Raw genomic sequence first — 19,520 nt, forward strand, 5'->3', positions numbered from 1 at the left:
CTCTTTTCACGGATGCTGCCAGGCCTGCTGAGTTTTCCCACAATTTTCTGTTTTTATTTCCAGCCATTGCCAAAGTGTCAGTGGTGGCCCACAAGCCTCAACTCAGGGGGTTGTGGATTCAAATCCCACCTCAAAGAATTGAGCACAAAATTCAGGCTGACACTTTAGCACCATACTAATGATTTTATTTGATTTATTATGTATTAGTATACAGTGACAAGTATTGTTTCTTGCGTGCTATACAGACAAAGCACACCGTACATAGAGAAGGAAAGGAGAGAGTGCAGAATGTAGTGTTACAGTCACAGCTAGGGTGTAGAGAAAGATCAACTTCATGCGAGGTAGGTCCATTCAAAATTCTGATGGCCGCGGGGAAGAAGTTGTTCTTGTGTCGGTTGGTACGTGATCTCAGACTTTTGTATCTTTTTCCTGATGGAAGAAGGTGGAAGAGAGAATGTCCGGGGTGCGTGGGGTCCTTGATTATGCTGGCTGCTTTTTTGTGACACCTGGAAATGTAGATGGAGTCAATGTATGGCAGGCAGGTTTGCGTGACGGACTGGGCTACATTCACAACGTTTTGCAGTTTCTTGCGGTCTTGGTCAGAGCAGGAGCCATTCCAACCTGTGATACATCCGGATAGGGCGCTTTCTGTGGTGCATCTGTAAAAATTGGTGACATGGTGGTAATGATGAGATTTCAGATAAGGTGTTAAACCGAGGTCCTGCCTGCCCCCTTTTTCTGGATGTCAAACTTCCCAGATGGCACTATTTGACAAAGGTGAGCTCCCCTTGTGGTTCGCCACAATATTGATCCCCCAACCAATAATATTAAGATGCATAATTTGTACTGTTTATGAGAGCTTGCTGTGCACAAATTGGCTGTTGATTACACTCATAAAGTAGACCGGCTGCGAAGCAGTTTGGGAATCCCCAAGTTTGTGAAAGGTATTTTGTAAATCAGCTTATCATAAATCAGGTCAGTGCTAACCACTGTGCTACCGTGCCGCCACAATGGTAGTGGGTTTGGAAGATGCTACCTAAGGAGTATTGGTGAGTTGCTGCAGTGCACCCTGTAAATGGTACACACTGCTGCTGCATGTCAGTGGTGGAGGGAGTGAATGCTTGTGAATGTTTTTGAGAGGTCAATCATCTCAGACCAGGATATCACAGCAGGTGTTCCTTGGGGTAATGTGCTAGATTCATCTCCAGTTGCTTCATCGATTCTATCCATCATAACGACAGAAGTATGGGTATTCGCTGATGATTGCAGTGTTCAGTATCATTTGCGATTCATCAGATTGTGAAGCAGTCAATGCCTGCATGCAGCAAGACCTGGACAAAATTCAGTCTTGAACTGCTAAGTGACGTGTAACGTTTACACTGCACAAGGTGCCAGACAATGATCCAACTAGACAGAATCTAACCATTTCCTCTTGACTGTCAACAACATTACCATAGCAAATCCCCCACTAGCATCATCCTGAGGGTTACCACTAACCAGAAACCTAACAAGACCAACCAATAATCTCCCCCTCAACGTCAACAAAACAAAGGAAATCGTCATCGACTTCAGGAAATGTAGTGGAGAACATGCCCCTGTCTACCTCAATGGGGATGAAGTGGAAGTGGTCAAGAGCTTCAGGTTTTTAGGTGTCCGATCACCAACAACCTGTCCTGGTCCCTCCATGCGGATGCTATCGTTAAGAAAGCCCACCAGTGCCTCTACTTTCTCAGGAGGCTAAGAAAATTTGGCATGTCCACTACGACTCTCAGCAACTTCAACAGGTGTATCATAGAAAACATTCTTTCTGGTTGTATCACAGCTTGGTATGGCTCCTGCTCTGCCCAAGACTGCAAGAAACTGCAAAGGATCATGAATGAAGCCCAGTCCATCACTCAAACCAGCCTCCCCTTCATTGACACTGTCTACACTTCCCGCTGCCTCGGAAAAGCAGCCAGCATAATCAAGGACCCCACCACCCTGACATACTCTCTTCTACCTTCTTCCATCGGGAAAAAGATACAAAAGTCTGAGGACACGTACCAACCGATTCAAAAACAGCTTCTTCCCTGCTGCCATCAGATCTTTGGACCGACCTCGCATTAAATTGACCTTTCTCTATATCCTAGCTATGACTGTAACACTACATTCTGCACCCTCTCCTTTCCTTCTCTATGTACGGTATGCTTGGTCTATATAGTGCGCAAGAAATAATACTTTTCACTGTATGTTAATACATGTGACAATAATAAATCAAATCTAAATACTGTGGCTACAAGAGCAGGGACTTCTGTGGTGAGTAATTTGTCTTGTTTCCTTTTTCTACAGTGACACAGGGGTTGACATCACTGATCGCTTGTTTCACATCACTCTTTGGTCAGGCAAAAGACCACTGGGTTGCTGGTGGAATCTTTAATATTAGCAAAGAGCCAAAGGGACAGTCAGCTCTTTGCAAACAAACATCAATTAGCTTAAAGGATTCTCAATGGTCCACGTGTACCACGAGTTTTATGTTGATGCAATATCAATATTCAAATTGTGTTCAGTCTGCAATGTGACCGAGCCATCACCCAGTGTTGCTGAATGAAAATGTGTCCCACTCTGTGGCGAGTGTCCTTCATTGGAAGGTGCAAACTCCACACAGACAGTCACCCGAGGCCAGAATTGAACTTGGTCCCTGGCGCTGTGAGGCAGCGGTGCTAACCACTGTGCCACCCCCAGGTAATGCACCTGTTGAGCAATTTGGGATGATTAATGATGCTAAAAGTGCTATATAGTTGTATGTTGATTTAATAGCATCCCCATTCATAATTCATTTATTAGTGTCACAAGTAGGCTTACATTAACACTGCAATGAAGTTACTGCAAAAATCTCCAAGTCGCCACACTCTGTCGCCTGTTTGGGTACACGGACGGAGAATTTTGCATGGCCAATGTACATAACCAGCACGCCTTTCGGACTGTGGGGGGAAACCGGAGCACCCGGAGGAAACCCACGCAGACACGGGGAGAACGTTCAGACTCCACACAGAGAGTGACCCAAGCCAGGAATCAAACCCGGGTCCCTGGTGCTGTGAGGCAGAAGTACTAACCACTGTGGCACCGTGCCGCCCACAATGCCAAGATCTTACAGCCCGAGGCCAAAGCACTGACACTGAGGAAGACTCCTATCTCCTCGCATTCCTCAGACACAGTGTTCATTTTATCCACTTGAGGATTTGAGCTGACAACCTAACAATTAGTTAACTGAGCTCCTTAACCTCCCCCTTGAATGGTGGAGGTGGAGTTATATATATATATATATACAATATATATGGGTGGCAAGTGAGATAAACAGGGAGAAAGAGAGAAACAGGGCGGCACGGTAGCACAGTGGTTAGCACTGCTGCTTCATAGCTCCAGGGACCTGGGTTCGATTCCTGGCTTGGGTCACTGTCTGTGTGGAGTTTGCACATTCTCCTCGTGTCTGCGTGGGTTCCCTCCGGGTGCTCCGGTTTCCTCCCACAGTCCAAAGATGTGCGTGTTAGGTTGATTGGCCATGCTAAAATTGCCCCTTAGTGTCCTGCGATGCGTAGGTTAGAGGGATTAGCGGGTAAAATATGTAGGGATATGGGGATAGGGCCTGGGATTGTGGTCGGTGCAGACTCGATGGGCCGAATGGCCTCTTTCTGTGCTGTAGGGTTTCTATGATTCTAAAACTGGAGAGTAAAGAAAAATACAAATGGATTAATATTTAAAAGTAGTTTCATGCATATATTTTATTCAGAGATAAGCTGGAATAATATACATCAGTGAACACACAAGACACAATGTGAATTAGTATTTACATTGAGTTGATAAATAGAAGTTAATGGCAAGCCATAAGGAAAAACAAATAGATTCCCTTTTATTTTACTCCACATCCTCATGAGGTCTATACAATTACATATTTGTTTTATATATAACAGCTTTCATTTTTAAAAGAATTATGGAACAGCTTTTAAGATATGTGGGTGTTTTACTGAGTCGCTGAAATGTAGATTCATCCCCGTTTTCTCTCCAGACAGTGGAAAAGGATTGCATTTCAATCATTTCAAACCATTCATCAACACTGTCTCCACAAAGGAAGGGACAAAGCATTCATATAGAGGTTTAACCTCGCCAAAAAAAAAACAATGTTAGTGGATAACAGCCAGCCTCATCTTTTTGATCCACATCCATATGTTCGGTTGAGGTGATTTTCTCTTTGTCTGACAACAGCAGTGGATTAGCTATCGGAATATTTTCCTCTGAGACCGAAGCTTCCCATCTATGTGAGTGTCTTTAAGACCGAGATAGATAGGTTCTTGATCAATAGGGACATCAGGGGTTATGGGGAACAGGCAGGAGAATGGGGATGAGAAAAATATCAGCCATGATTGAATGGCGGAGCAGACTCGATGGGCCGAGTGGCCTAATTCTGCTCCAATGTCTTATGGTCTTATCTCCTGCACTGTATTTGGCATTAACATCAAAATTTGGCTTTCTGCAGAAATCAGTTTGAGTGTTGTCGTTCGGATTTTAGTAAAATGTGAAAAAAATTATATTTTGTCCATTCTAATTATGCCATTCTAAACAAAAACATTTTGCAATACAATGATAGGTTTTATCACTTTATCATTGGGATGTGTCTGGAAAGCACTTTGAGCTACATAACAGGGTGATTTGGGGTACATGTCTCAATTTTTTTAGATTCATTCATGGGACATGGGCGTCACTGGCTGGCCAGCATTTATTGCCCATCCCTAATTGCCCTTAGAGGGCAGTTAAGAGTCAACCACATTGCTGTGGCTCTGGAATCACATGTAGGCCAGACCAGGTAAGGACGGCAGATTTCCTTCCCTAAAGGACATGAGTGAACCAGATGGGTTTTTCCGACAATCGACAATTGTTTCATGGTCATCAGTAGATTCTTAATTCCAGTGTGGTAGTGTCGGGAGCAATTTGAGATGATGAACCAAGACACATCATGCGCCAAATTGGCTTGAGTGCGATGCATCCTAAAGTGGATTAATGTCAATCGGCCAAATACAGCCAGTGACAGTGCCAGCCTTTGATGAATTGGAACCCGAACCATTATATTTCCTTCCAAAGCTTTTATGTGTAAATAATAATTGCTTTGATCCAATTACAACTTCACTCCTCAGTTCCAATGAAAGTGACTGCACACGGAATTTGAGATAGCCAATAGAAACAGAAGGACTATAACCAACTTTTATTTTGGAATTCCTGCTAATGCTACATGTAATTCAACTCTTCTTTGCGGTCACTGGCTGGTATTGGCTGTGAATGGCGTTTGCTGTCCCTTTACAGACTATATACATAGAAACGCATCAAGCTATTCAATTTACCCCTATACATTAAGCCAGCTGTAAGCCTACTTAACTTGCTGCTGCTTTTCATTAACTTTTGAATGTCCCACATGCTCAGCATGAAAACTGAGCCCAGACTGGACTTGCATTTAAAAAGTTAAAACATAATTTTATATAATATAGCTTACTTATTTTCACGTGTTATTTCTTTAAATGTTAGAAAAATAATGAATATGTTATCTGTAGGAAGCACATATGCTGCATTAGAGTTAGTAGCATTTTGTAATTGGTAATGATATGCTTGAACTTAGAATAGTGTCATTTTTACCCCATGGAAACGTAAAAGCCACCTTTGCGTCCCACCGCTATCAAATAAACAGTGGGCCAGAAACCTGACTGGCAAACATTCAATCTCAGGTTTTGTTTCATAATTACTTTGCGGTATTCAATCTGAATGTAAATATTGGCCATTTGTGCTTCTCCACTGAAAACAGCAGGATGGAGAAAAAGCACCCTGTATTGGCTAGGCAGTTTACTTTGCACACACTACCTTGGCAACTTTTATGAAATCCAGTCTGACACCTGGTAAGTAAACTATGTGCAAACACAGGGAAAATTAGGCAGACGTTATTGACACACATGTTGATTCGGTTTTTCGTATTCTGTTCATTCATTCTCAGGATGGGGGCGGCATTGCTGATAAGGTCAGCATTTATTGCCCATTCCTCACTGTCATGACAAGGCATTCATTTAACGTGTTTGCTACAATAAATCCTTCACAATTCCTAGTCCTTGGAGGCATGGGAAAAGGAAAGAAATCCCACCCATAATAATCTCAATCTCCACATCATTTAACAATCAATCGCTGTATAACATTAGCCCGTTACCACAGCTTCGCTGTGTTAGTCAACGATTCCAAATCGCTAGTTCTCTTGCCATCACTTTCAGTCGAATAATACTGTAATAGATTAAAAATAAATATACATAATATTTTATTTACAGCAATAATCTTTGAGCCTATTTTGTCATCAGTATATAGTCAATCAGAAAGGCACCAACAAGCAATTAAAGGGTTACATTCCACTTCTGTTTAAAAATCGATGCATTGGGATGTGTTCCTACATCAGGGGCACGAGATTATTGCAAGTTGTTATAACAGTTCGCAGTAAAATCAGATCTGAGGAACTCCAAAAAAAGAGAGTTGATGGATTTGATGACCGGAGTAACGGTTACTTTCCCCGTCACGTTGTAGCTTGTCAACTACTCGCCCAAAAGAAAACAAAATGGCAGGTTGTGCATCTGCAATTTCTGCAGTGTAATGGCACTGGATGATATTGGTTGTGAGTACAATTGCATGGAATCACCCATGTCCAGAAGGCCTTCTGGTGAAAACTGCATCCACAAAATGATTTTTAAAAAAATACTTAGGCAGGAATTTTACCGGCACGATTGCCCTGAAATCGCAGAACGGAATTCTCCGTTTGCCTGGGACGGGATCGTACGAATCTCGGGCGGACGGGCTGGTAAAATTTCACTCTTAGTGTGCAGTGATTATCATGTCTGCAGCAGACACACACTTAATCCAGCTCTGGAATATTTAAATTAATGTCTATCAAGAAATATGCCTTGCAAACTGTGAGTGGGCACATCAAATTTTCTTTTATCAATTAATTTGAGGAACGCATCATACTGCATCGATCTCAATAAAGATTGCGTTGTCTTTCAAGGTAGAAATAAACTCCGAGTTTCTGATGTTAGCCACGTGTAGTAATGACTTGGACTTGCATGTCCGGTCATGGAGAATGGATGGGAAACCTGTCTCGCTGTGACCTTGTATATGGTCATTTGTGTCATATCTGTGGCGTGAGGATCAGCAGTTTTGGAATTCCTGCCTCAAACAAGCGGGCTCCTCATTCAAATATTCATGGTGGGCAGGGTGTGGATGGTGTCCATCATGCATGGCACTTGCCAACATTTAGGTGACAGGAACACTCTTTCTGAAGGGCACCCATGAGAAATGGGCGCCCAGTGTTGCCAGAGGTATCAGTGATTTTAAGTTGATTTTAAAGGCCTGCATAAGTAAGTTCCAGCTGAGATATTTCACAAATGTTTTTACTATTTCTGTTCATTTGCTTTTGTTTCGTTTTTGTCTTGCAGGCACTTAATCTCTTGAGTCTTCACATCATTGTTCATTCTATTCTACTGACATGAACTGACCTTTCATATTGGGAGCACATCTTTCCCCACAACCTGTGGTATTTGGAAGAGATGAAAAAGCTCTGGGGCTACACTGCTGATACACTGGTGTATATATCTGCTGACTGAGGCGGCAGGTCTTGCACAATGAGTGCATGAGGAAGCTCCACTGTCCAAGGAAATCTGAGAGCTCACACCCAATGCTGAACCTTGATCCTTATATTTCGCTTCTGCACTGGTTTCTTGCTCTCATCCCCATTTTCTTTTTAAACCTTTTACTCCATCCTTTAAGTTACAAAGCCAATGCTCAGAGTGGAGCGGGCAAACCCAAATCCATTCCTCGCTTGGCTCCAAAATCCAAATGGATCCAATTCAAGGTCCCCTCAAGAGAGACAAACAAGATCCAAGCTGACAAGATAAGGCATTGCATCTCATCTTGGGTTTGATCTGACACTAGATCTTAGCCATCCCTATTTTTTTTTGTTTATATCCAATTCAATCCAATCAAAGTCCAATTCAAAGTCTCAGCAAGTGAGACATTCCAGATCCAAGCTGACAAGACAGGCAAGCCACTTCCTGTCTTGGGCTTGATCTACATGATCTAAGCTGATTGGAGCAGGCATTGCACCTCCTGCAAGGCTTGATCTCATTTGCATCTTAGCCAAAAGGCCTAGACGCCACTTTAAAAAATTGCTTCAAATGAAGCCTCAGTGTAACCTCATGACTTCAACCAAGTGCAGGACAACAAAACTACACTTGATCTTAGCCAAAAGGCCGAGAAGCGATCTTAGCCATCCCTATTGTGCTTCCTGCATCTGCCCAGATTTGAACCTAAGGCTATGCGAATGAGCTAAACTGGTAAGATTGTCCGCAAACAACCCACTTCCATTTGAGTCTGCCTACCACTCGCCAACAATAATTCTAATCCAACAATTCCAGAATTGGAAAAGCTAGGCTTAGGGGTTTCATAACTTGAAAACTTCCACATTTACCATGAAACACTTTCATATAATTACTTGTAATTAAGATGCAAATTTGTGAATTTACAAATGCTCCTAACAAAGAGAAATGTTAGAGATATTGTATGTGAATAATATGGTCATTCTTTGATATCAGGTCCAGTTAGTGGGAGTTTAATGCAGAAGGCTTGATTTATCCTCATTTTGTGCTCATTAAGTGAACAATATTAGCTCCAGTGGAAGGAGCATTTGCTAAATCCAGGTGTCCAGTGTACTAGCATCAAGCATTCTGGGTCTGGCATTGTGTATTTCGCAGCCTTCGCTCTGTGTCAAACCCAAATTCAGGAGAGCACCCCTTTATTGCACCAATGTCGCATTTTATCAGTTATTCTCTGGACTCAGAGTGAGAATGCAATTAGATACAAAATTCGGGGTGGTTTTGTGCTGTGTGACCATGTGCACCAGGAGCTGGGTTGTAGCGACCAGCTATAGAAGGCTATAATTTTTTTATTGAACCGTGCTATCTGTTCAGACACCAGATGGTTAACAATGGTTTCTGTGTCTGACTAATTTCTTCCTGGCAGTGATACAGCATTTTGTCAATGTATTTATTAATATAAACAGTGTGTGCAGAAGGCTGTCCAGAAGTTTGCATTTGATGAAAGACAGTCTCGTGAACAGATCACAGTGTAAAATCCACAACATTTTCCTGAAATTTCTCCGTCCTTGTCACCTCCTTTCTTTTCACACGGTCTCAACTTTGCTGGGATCATAGGCATCTGGAAAACAGGAATAATCTGGGATAAAGAAAATTATATCAGCATCTGTGTCATACATCATTCTTACAGCCACAAACATGCACACACTTCAGCCTATGTAATCCAATGTGACATTATTCAGTGTCATGGAATGGTCAACTCATTAAACCATATGTTGAAAGCAGTGTGGAGTGATGCATACACACCAAACATCCACGCTTAGCAGAGGCAGTCGGCGTTTGGGTCTGGTCACCTGCATTTGCCTATTTTTCTGCTTCAAGATCAGTGTGGAGACAGCTATGAGTTTCCACAGTTAGTCTTCCAGCTCCTCGCACTCCTCATCACCCACTCAGTTTAGTCGCATGCACTGAGGTTTCCTCCAGTGGCTCCCACACTAAGCAGAACAGATAGAAATCAGGGTAGGGATTTGTTTCCATTGCGGCATCGCAGTAGATAATTGAAAATCCTGTTCCACAAAGGTGGAATTTATCAGCTTGTGTGACCTGAAGGAAAGGCACAAGTTAAGAGTGGCACGGTGGCACTGTGGTTAGCATTGCTGCCTCACAGCTCTAGGGTGAGGTATCTAAATGGATACAAAATTGGCGTCTTGACAGAAGCCAGAGGGTGTTTGTAGAGAGTTGTTTTTCAAACTGGAGGCCTGTGACCAGCGGTGTGCCTCAGGGATCAGTGCTGGGCCCACTGTTATTTGTCATTTATATTAATGATTTGGATGAGAATATAGGGGGCATGGTTAGTAAATTTGCAGATGACACCAAGATTGGTGGCATAGTGGACAGTGAAAAAAGTTATCTCCAATTGCAACGGGAATTTGATCAATCGGGCCAGTAGGCTGAAGAATGGCAGATGGAGTTTAATTTAGACAAATGAGAGGTGATGCATTTTGGTAGATTGAACCAGGGCAGGACTTACTTAGTTAATGGTAGGGCGTTGGGGAGAGTTACAGAACAAAGAGATCTAGGGGTACATGTTCATAGCTCTTTGAAAGTGGAGTCACAGGTGGACAGAATGGTGAAGAAGGCATTCGGCATGCTTGGTTTCATCGGTCAGAACATTGAATACAGGAGTTGGAATGTCTTGTTAAAGTTGTACAAGACATTGGTAAGGCCACACTTGGAATACTGTGTGCAATTCTGGTCACCCTATTATAGAAGGGATATTATTAACCTAGAAAGAGTGCAGAAAAGATTTACTAGGATGCTACTGGGACTTGATGGATTGAGTTCTAAGGAGAGGCTGGATAGACTGGGACTTTTTTCTCTGGAGCGTAGGAGGCTGAGGGGTGACCTTATAGAGGTCTATAAAATAATGAGGGGCATAGACAAGGTAGATAGTCAATATCTTTTCCCAAAGGTAGGGGAGTCTAAAATTAGAGGACATAGGTTTAAGGTGAGAGGGGAGAGATACAAAAGTGTCCAGAGGGGAAATTGTTTCACACAGAGGGTGGTGAGTGTCTGGAACAAGCTGCCAGAGGTAGTAGAAGAGGCAAGTACAATTTTACCTTTTAAAAAGCATTTAGATAGTTACATGGGTACGATGGGTATAGAGGGATATGGGCCAAATGCAGGCAATTGGGATTAGCTTAGGGGTTTAAAAAAAAAGGGTGGCATGGACAAGTTGGGCCGAAGGGCCTGTTTCCATGTTGTAAACATCTATGACTCTGTGACACCAGGGACCCAGGTTCAATTCCCAAGTCCCTGTCTGTGTGCAGTTTGCACCATTCTCCCCGTGTCTGCGTGGGCTTCCTCCACGTGCTCCGGTTTCCTCCCACAGTCCAAAGATTAGGTGGTTAGGTGGATTGGCCATGCTAAATTGCCCCTTACTGTTAGGGGGACTAGCTAGGGTAAATGCATGGGGTTATGGGGATAGGGCCTGGGTGGAATTGTAGTCAGTGCAGACTTGATGGGCTGAATGGCCCCCTTCTGCAATGTAGGATTCTATGATTCTCAAATAAAAATTCAAGGAAAGTAAGTTGTGGTTGTTATTCTGTTATGCTTGGTGCCCGACTTAGCCATTGGGATCAGGGGTTAATGCCAGGCAACTCTTGGGGCTATAGGGATCAAGGGATATGGGGGGAAGGGGGATCAGGATATTGAATTCGATGATCAGCCTTGATCAAAATGAATGACGGAGCAGGCTCGAAGGGCTACTCCTGCTTCTATTTTCTATGTTTCTATGTAGCTCAATGCCCGAGAGAAAAGCAAGGGAAGATAGGAAAGAAAGATTTCCATTTATATAGTGCCTTTCACAACCTCAGAATGTCGATAAATGTTTTACAATCAAGGAAATTACTGCTGATGTGTCGTCATTGTTGTGATGTAGGGAATACTGCAGCCAATTTTGTGCACAGCAAGCTGCCACAAACAGCAATGTGATATTATGTGATTAAGGAGAAGCTAGATAAACAGAAGGGAGAAATGAATAGAAACTTTTACTCATCAGACCAGATGAAGAGGGGTAGGAGGAAACTCATGTGGAGCATAAACATCGGTGTGGAATTGTTGTGACAACTGGTTTGTTTCTGTGCTGTACATTCTTCATCGCTCAATGTGATGACCAGATAAATTATTTTTTTTAGTTATTTGTTAATGAATAAACATTGGGCCAGGGCACTGAGAGGAACTTCATTAGTCTTCTTCAGATAGTGTCAGGGCATATTTTACTTACACCTAAGGTGGTGGGTAGGGTTTCAGCTTAATGTTCTGTTTGAAGGGTGGCACCTCTAACAGTGCAGCATTCGCTCACCACTGCACTGAAATGCCAGCCTAGACTTTGCACTCAAGCCTTTGGAGTGGGATTTGAATCCTCAACTTTCAGCCTCTGGGGCAAAAGTGCTGTCACCTGAGCCAAAACTTCAGGGATCCCAAATCTTATGGCATGGGATTTCTGATAGAAAGATGTTTGGGGAATAGGGTCAGGCAGAAATTTTGGTCATTCCTGTGCAGACTGAGGACTAAGGCAGAATGAGCAACTGGGAGCAAATCTCAGACTATCCTCCAAGGGAGGTTGGAGCAGCATCATCCCCTGTCCTTGCACTAGATTCCAGAAGATTCTTTCCACACCAAACACATCCTCATCCTGAGTGTTAAGTCCAAAGAGAGCAAATGTTTCAGCCTACGTACATACTTCAGCCACCCACTCCTTTAAGGAAGAAGCAAATAAACTTTGAAGTATTTCCCAACAATTAATGATTTGTAGAAACTGCGATCGAAATATTGCACAGCAGCAAGACTTTGAAATGGTGCTTATGCCTAAACTTTAGTTAATATACTTTTTTAAAAAGTCAACATTAAACTGCCCACAAATTGTAACAGAAATATTTTAATATCTGAAGAAATAAATCATACACATAAGGGTGGCACGGTGGCACAGTGGTTAGCACTGCTGCCTCACAGCATCAGGGACCCAGGTTCAATTCCAGCCTCAGGTCACTGTCTGTGTGGAGTCTGCACATTCTCCCCGTGTCTGCGTGGGTTTCCTCCAGGTGCACCGCTTTCCTCCCATAGTCCAAAGATGTGCGGGTTAGGTGGATTGGCCATGCTAAATTGACCCTTAGTGTCCAAAGATGTGTAGGTTAGGGGGATTAGTGGGGTAATTGTGCCGGGTTACGTGATAGAGTGGGGGGGCCTGGGTAAGATGCTCTGTCGGAAAGTAGATTCAGACTTGATGGGCCAAATGGCCTCCTTCTGCACTGTAGGAATTCTATGATTGTAGACTCTAAAATACTGGAACCCAAATAATGTTAATCTTGTCTTTTCAACAATTGGGCCCACTTTAGGCTTTTTGTTTCTGTTTTGTTTCTTTTGATGCAAGAGAAGGAATGTTCAGTATGTCTAAATCCCTAAGCTACAAGCTGCATCTCACTGCCACGAGGAGTTATTGAATATCAGCTTTTTTGCTTTAGGTTTGCACGGATAAAATCACATCCATGTCAAATGCCAGGCATGAAGAATTTCCCAACCCAAAACCTGATGTCCAATTTCCCTTTATGCAGCCGAACTGCTAAATAACCTTACCAAATGGCTGAGATGGCAATAGCTATGATGGGAACCATACAGATTTGGACTGTCCCAGATTCTATCTCCAGTCTGGTGTATACTTTAAAAGTATGATATAAATGCAAGTTGTTGTGGTGCTGGCTGACTGCAGTCAAGTAGCAGTAGAATTGTTGCAATAAGAACCTAGGCAGGGGAGGGGCGGAAAATCAGCCAATGTACTTGTCTCGCATCACCAGTCAGTGACTTCTAATGAACATAAATGTGTCGCCTCTGTAGAGGAGGGTTGATGGAATCTCATTCCAGCGTGAGTCAGTGTCTTCAGGACAGGGAAGTGAGGTGGGACCAAAGCACCAAGGGCAGCACGGTGGCACAATGGTTAGCACTGCTGCCTCACAGCGCCAGGGACCCAGGTTCAATTCCAGCCTCGGGTGACTGTCTGTGTGGGGTTTGCACATTCTCCCCGTGTCTGCACATTCTCCCCGTGTCTGCGTGGGTTTCCTCCTGGTGCTCCGGTTTCCTCTCACAGTCCAAAGATGTGTGGGTTAGGTGGATTGGCCATGCTAAACTGCCCCCTAGTCAAGGAGATGAGCAGGGTAAATACCAGGACAGGGTCTGGGTGGGATTGTTATCGGTGCAGGCTCGATGGCCTCCTTCTGCACTGTGGGGATTCTAAGTACAAAGTGCGGCGAAAATAAGTCCCTTATTTTACAAGGTTACTACATAGAACATAGAACATAGAACAGTACAGCACAGAACAGGCCCTTCGGCCCACGATGTTGTGCCGAGCTTTATCTGAAACCAAGATCAAGCTATCCCACTCCCTATCATCCTGGTGTGCTCCATGTGCCTATCCAATAACCGCTTAAATGTTTCTAAAGTGTCTGACTCCACTATCACTGCAGGCAGTCCATTCCACACCCCAACCACTCTCTGCGTAAAGAACCTACCTCTGATATCCGTCCTGTATCTCCCACCACGAACCCTATAGTTATGCCCCCTTGTAATAGCTCCATCCACCCGAGGAAATAGTCTTTGAACGTTCACTCTATCTATCCCCTTCATCATTTTATACACCTCTATTAAGTCTCCCCTCAGCCTCCTCCGCTCCAGAGAGAACAGCCCTAGCTCCCTCAACCTTTCCTCATATGACCTACCCTCCAAACCAGGCAGCATCCTGGTAAATCTCCTCTGCACTCCTTCCAGCGCTTCCACATCCTTCCTATAGTGAGGTGACCAGAACTGCACACAATATTCCAAATGTGGTCTCACCAAGGTCCTGTACAGTTGCAGCATAACCCCACGGCTCTTAAACTCCAACCCCCTGTTAATAAAAGCTAACACACTATAGGCCTTCTTCACAGCTCTATCCACTTGACTGGCAACCTTTAGAGATCTGTGGATATGGACCCCAAGATCTCTCTGTTCCTCCACAGTCTTCAGAACCCTACCTTTGACCCTGTAATCCACATTTAAATTTGTCCTACCAAAATGAATCACCTCACATTTATCAGGGTTAAACTCCATTTGCCATTTTTCAGCCCAGCTTTGCATCCTATCTATGTCTCTTTGCAGCCTACAACAGCCCTCCACCTCATCCACTACTCCACCAATCTTGGTGTCATCAGCAAATTTACTGATCCACCCTTCAGCCCCCTCCTCTAAGTCATTAATAAAAATCACAAAGAGCAGAGGACCAAGCACTGATCCCTGCGGCACACCGCTAGCAACCTGCCTCCAATCCGAAAATTTTCCATCGACCACCACCCTCTGTCTTCGGTCAGACAGCCAGTTGCCTATCCAATCGGCCAACTTTCCCTCTATCCCACACCTCCTCACTTTCATCATAAGCCGACCATGGGGGACCTTATCAAACGCCTTACTAAAATCCATGTATATGACATCAACTGCCCTACCTTCATCAACACACTTAGTTACCTCCTCAAAAAATTCTATCAAATTTGTGAGGCATGACTTGCCCTTCACGAATCCGTGCTGACTATCTCGGATTAATCCGCATCTTTCTAAATGGTCGTAAATCCCATCCCTAAGGACCCTTTCCATCAATTTACCAACCACCGAAGTAAGACTAACCGGTCTATAATTACCAGGGTCATTTCTATTCCCTTTCTTAAACAGAGGAACAACATTCGCCATTCTCCAGTCCTCTGGCACCATCCCCGTGGACAGCGAGGACCCAAAGATCAACGCCAAAGGCTCTGCAATCTCATCCCTTGCCTCCCAAAGAATCCTAGGATACATTTCATCAGGCCCAGGGGACTTATCGACCTTCAGTTTATTCAAAACTGCCAAGACATCCTCCCTCCGAACATCTATTTCCTCCAGCCTATTAGCCTGTAACACCTTCTCTTCCTCAAAAACATGGCCCCTCTCCTTGGTGAACACTGAAGAAAAGTATTCATTCATCACCTCGCCTATCTCTACTGACTCCATACACAAGTTCCCACTACTGTCCTTGACCGGCCCTAACCTCACCCTGGTCATTCTTTTATTCCTCACATAAGAGTAAAAAGCCTTGGGGTTTTCCTTGATCCGACCCGCCAAGGACTTCTCATGTCCCCTCCTAGCTCTCCTAAGCCCCTTTTTCAGCTCATTCCTTGCTAACTTGTAACCCTCAATCGAGCCATCTGAACCTTGTTTCCTCATCCCTACATAAGCTTCCCTCTTCCTTTTCACAAGACATTCCACCTCTTTTGTGAACCATGGTTCCCTCACTCGGCCATTTCCTCCCTGCCTGACAGGAACATACCTATCAAGGACATCCAGTATTTGTTCCTTGAAAAAATTCCACTTTTCATTAGTTCCTTTCTCTGACAGTTTCTGTTCCCACTTATGCCCCCTAATTCTTGCCTAATCGCATCATAATTACCCCTCCCCCAATTGTAAACCTTGCCCTGCCGTACGGCCCTATCCCTCTCCATTGCAATAACAAAAGACACCGAATTGTGGTCACTATCTCCAAATTGCTCTCCCACAACCAAATCTAACACTTGGCCCGGTTCATTTCCCAGTACCAAATCCAATGTGGCCTCACCTCTAGTCGGCCCATCCACATATTGTGTCAGGAAACCCTCCCGCACACACTGCACAAAAACTGCCCCATCCAAACTATTTGACCTCCAAAGGTTCCAATCAATATTTGGAAAGTTAAAGTCCCCTGTGACCCCCACACATATCCATAATCTGCTTAGCAATTTCTTCCTCCACATCTCTATTACTATTTGGGGGCCTATAGTAAACTCCTAGCAACGTGACCGCTCCTTTCCTATTTCTAACTTCAGCCCATATTACCTCAGTGTGCAGATCCCCCACGAAGTGCCTTTCCGCAGCCGTTAAACTATCCTTGATTAACAATGCCACTCCTCCACCTCTTTTACCAGCTTCCCTACATTTAGTGAAACATCTATACCCCGGAACGTCCAACAACCATTCCTGTCCTTGTTCTACCCACGTCTCCGTAATGGCCACAACATCGTAGTCCCAAGTACCAATCCACGCCCCAAGTTCATCTACCTTGTTCCGGATGCTCCTTGCATTGAAGTAGACACACTTCAACCCACCTTCCTGTCTACCAGTACCCACCCTTGACCCTGATACCTTCCCCAATACCTCACCACCCTCACTGACTTCTGGACTACAACTCCCTTTCCCACTCCCCTGACAAATTAGTTTAAACCCCCCTGAAGAGCCGTAACAAATTTCCCTCCGAGGATATTGGTGCCCCTCTGGTTCAGGTGCACCCCGTCCTGTTTGTACAGGTCCCACCTTCCCCAGAACGTGTTCCAATTATCCACGTAGCTGAAACCCTCCCTCCTACACCATCCCTGCAACCACATATTTAACTGCACTCTCTCCCTGTTCCTCAACTCGCTATCACGTGGTACCGGCAACGTACCAGAGATGACCACATGTTTCGTCTTGGCTCTCAGCTTCCAGCCCAGCTCCAGAAATTCCTGCTTTAAATCCCCGTCCCTTCTCTTACCTATGTCATTGGTACCAATGACATAGGTAAGAAACTAGCTCTGTGTTTATTTGAGTGTGGGTCACTACTTCCAGCAGCACCATTTGCTCTCTCTCACTCTGATCTTCTCCACTGTCCAGCTTACTGAATGAAAAGATTGCATTAACTCCATAACCAGCTGTCCTCTAGCGGACACAGGTGTAATTACACCCACAAGAGGAAAATACACCTTGGTTACCGAATCGTCCAAATTTGAGGTGTCAGCATTGAGGGCAGGGAGGGGTCAAAAGGAAATTAAAGGCAGCTGGGAATGACAATAGAGACCTCATCCCAAGCAATGGAGCCCAGGATAAATTGTAATTGGGTGGAGAGTATACCTTTAGTTGTTTTTTGGGCCAAATTTTTAGCCCAAGAAAAGGACAGATAAAGCACCTAAAATGTGATGCAATCTGGAACTTCCTATCTAGACATTATTGTTTTCTATACTGAATTGTCAAATATTCAGCAAGTCAATGTCAACCTGAACAGGTTGATGGATTAATGGATTAGCATCTTATCCCAAAGGTACAAGTCACAAACGTTCCACAGAAACCTGTCAGATTTGCTCAAAAACTGTGTAAGAATTTTAACTGTTACCCAAAATGGATGCCTGAGTGAATCATTCGGGGCAGCTAATTAAAATAAAAGATGTAAACAGTTCAGTGGAGTCATACAGGGGATCCAAGGCTTGGCTCAGTGCACAACATCCACATAGTTCCAACAATGCTGCAAATGAAAACAATCTGTTTCAATAAAGATTGTTTATATTGCAGGGCTCGTAAAGAAACAGATCTCCTGCCAAAATAAATAGTGTCATTAGGAATTCTCTAAATGATGGGCCATCAAATCATTTGGCATGGAGATGCCTCAGATAAAGGCTGGCCTGCTGATACTCTAGACAAATACCAATTAGGTCTTATCAGGAAACCCTGGGCACACAAAACAAGCCGGTGGGATTGGTCCTGAAGTGGCAGCAACGTTTACTCTGCAATTATAGCAGTGATAAGGAGGTCATTAGCTCTCCCTTATGGTCACTTTGGGCATTGCAGGGTTGGATTTATTGTGAAGAACAACTCTTGCACCAAAGAGGCATGCGATCCCTGCTCTGGGATTTCTCAACTCAATCCTGCAGGTGGCAGGGCAGCTCCAAGTGTTCATGTCCCAGACAACTGGCACCTGACTGGCATCCTCACAGCACTAATGACCTCTCTCCCATAATTTACACAATAAGATTGTGATTTCATCTTCTCTCCAAGCTGTGGGCGTGTGAATTATCTTACTCGGTGGGTTGTCTGTCTGACAGCTCACAGATTCTTTTAAGAATTCAGTAAATCACTATCTACTGAACGTTGGCGACACTTGGTACATCGTTTTTCTTCTTATTACTGGATCTGTCATAATGCTATTTTAACCTTGCTGTCTTCCTATTGTGCATATTGTCTTTGTTTAAAGTTTAATTTATTAGTGTCACAAGTAGGCTTGCATTAACACTGCAATGAAGTTACTGTGAAAATCCCCTACTCACCACACTCTGGTGCCTGTTCGGGCACACTGAGGGAGAATTTAGCATGGCCAATGCACCTAACCAGCACATCATTCAGACTGTGAGAGGAAACCGGAGGAAACCCACGCAGACACGGGAAGAACATGCAGACTCCGCACAGACAGTGACCGAAGCCAGGAATCGAACCCAGGTCCCTGGCGCTGTGAGGCAGCAGTGCCAACCACTGTGCCACACCAAAGGTTTTCCCACAAAGGCCAGTGGAAGTTTGAACACTCTTACTCAAAGGGCTGTGGATGCAGATTCAATGAAACATTCCCTAAGACAGAGATTGATGGATTTTTCTTATGTAAAGGATATAGGGTTGAATGTTACCGTCCTGCCTGCCACAAGAATCGGAGCAGGCAAGGGGCGGACCATGGAAGCGTCAGTTGACCTCGGGCGGGATTTTCCAGTTTCGGGGTGAACGAGGCTGGAAAATCCTGCCCATAAAGTGATATAGAACATAGAAAAAATACACCCTAGCAGGCCCTTCGGCCCACAAGTTGCGCCAGTCATGTCCCTACCTACCTAGGCTTATATATAGGCTTACCTATAATCCTCAATCCTATTAAGTCCCATGTACTCATCCAGAAGTCTCTTAAGCACAGGATTGAGGTACAGATCAGTTATGAATGGCCATTCAGGTCTGAAGGGCTGGAAGGCCTACTCCTGTTCCAATGACCTTATGGATGGTATCTTA

The 19,520-nt window shown here is 44.1% G+C and overlaps 1 protein-coding gene and 1 non-coding gene across 5 annotated transcripts in view; both read right to left on the minus strand.

The window, feature by feature from the left end:
• Window positions 1-3,740: 3,740 nt before the first annotated feature.
• Window positions 3,741-19,520, minus strand: part of jcada (junctional cadherin 5 associated a) — a 322,299-nt gene continuing 306,519 nt past the window's right edge. For all 4 annotated transcript variants that reach the window (XM_078233554.1, XM_078233563.1, XM_078233544.1 and 1 more), the window contains one exon: window positions 3,741-9,264. In XM_078233554.1, the coding sequence (XP_078089680.1) occupies window positions 9,230-9,264 (35 nt within the window). In that variant the 3' untranslated portion in view covers window positions 3,741-9,229. The remainder of the gene's footprint in view (window positions 9,265-19,520) is intronic.
• On the minus strand, window positions 8,123-8,312 carry LOC144481802 (U2 spliceosomal RNA). Its single transcript, XR_013495781.1, has one exon. It is a non-coding gene; the product is annotated as a U2 spliceosomal RNA (small nuclear RNA).

The sequence above is a fragment of the Mustelus asterias genome, chromosome 2 (assembly GCF_964213995.1).
Source record: "Mustelus asterias chromosome 2, sMusAst1.hap1.1, whole genome shotgun sequence".
NCBI lineage: Eukaryota > Metazoa > Chordata > Chondrichthyes > Carcharhiniformes > Triakidae > Mustelus > Mustelus asterias.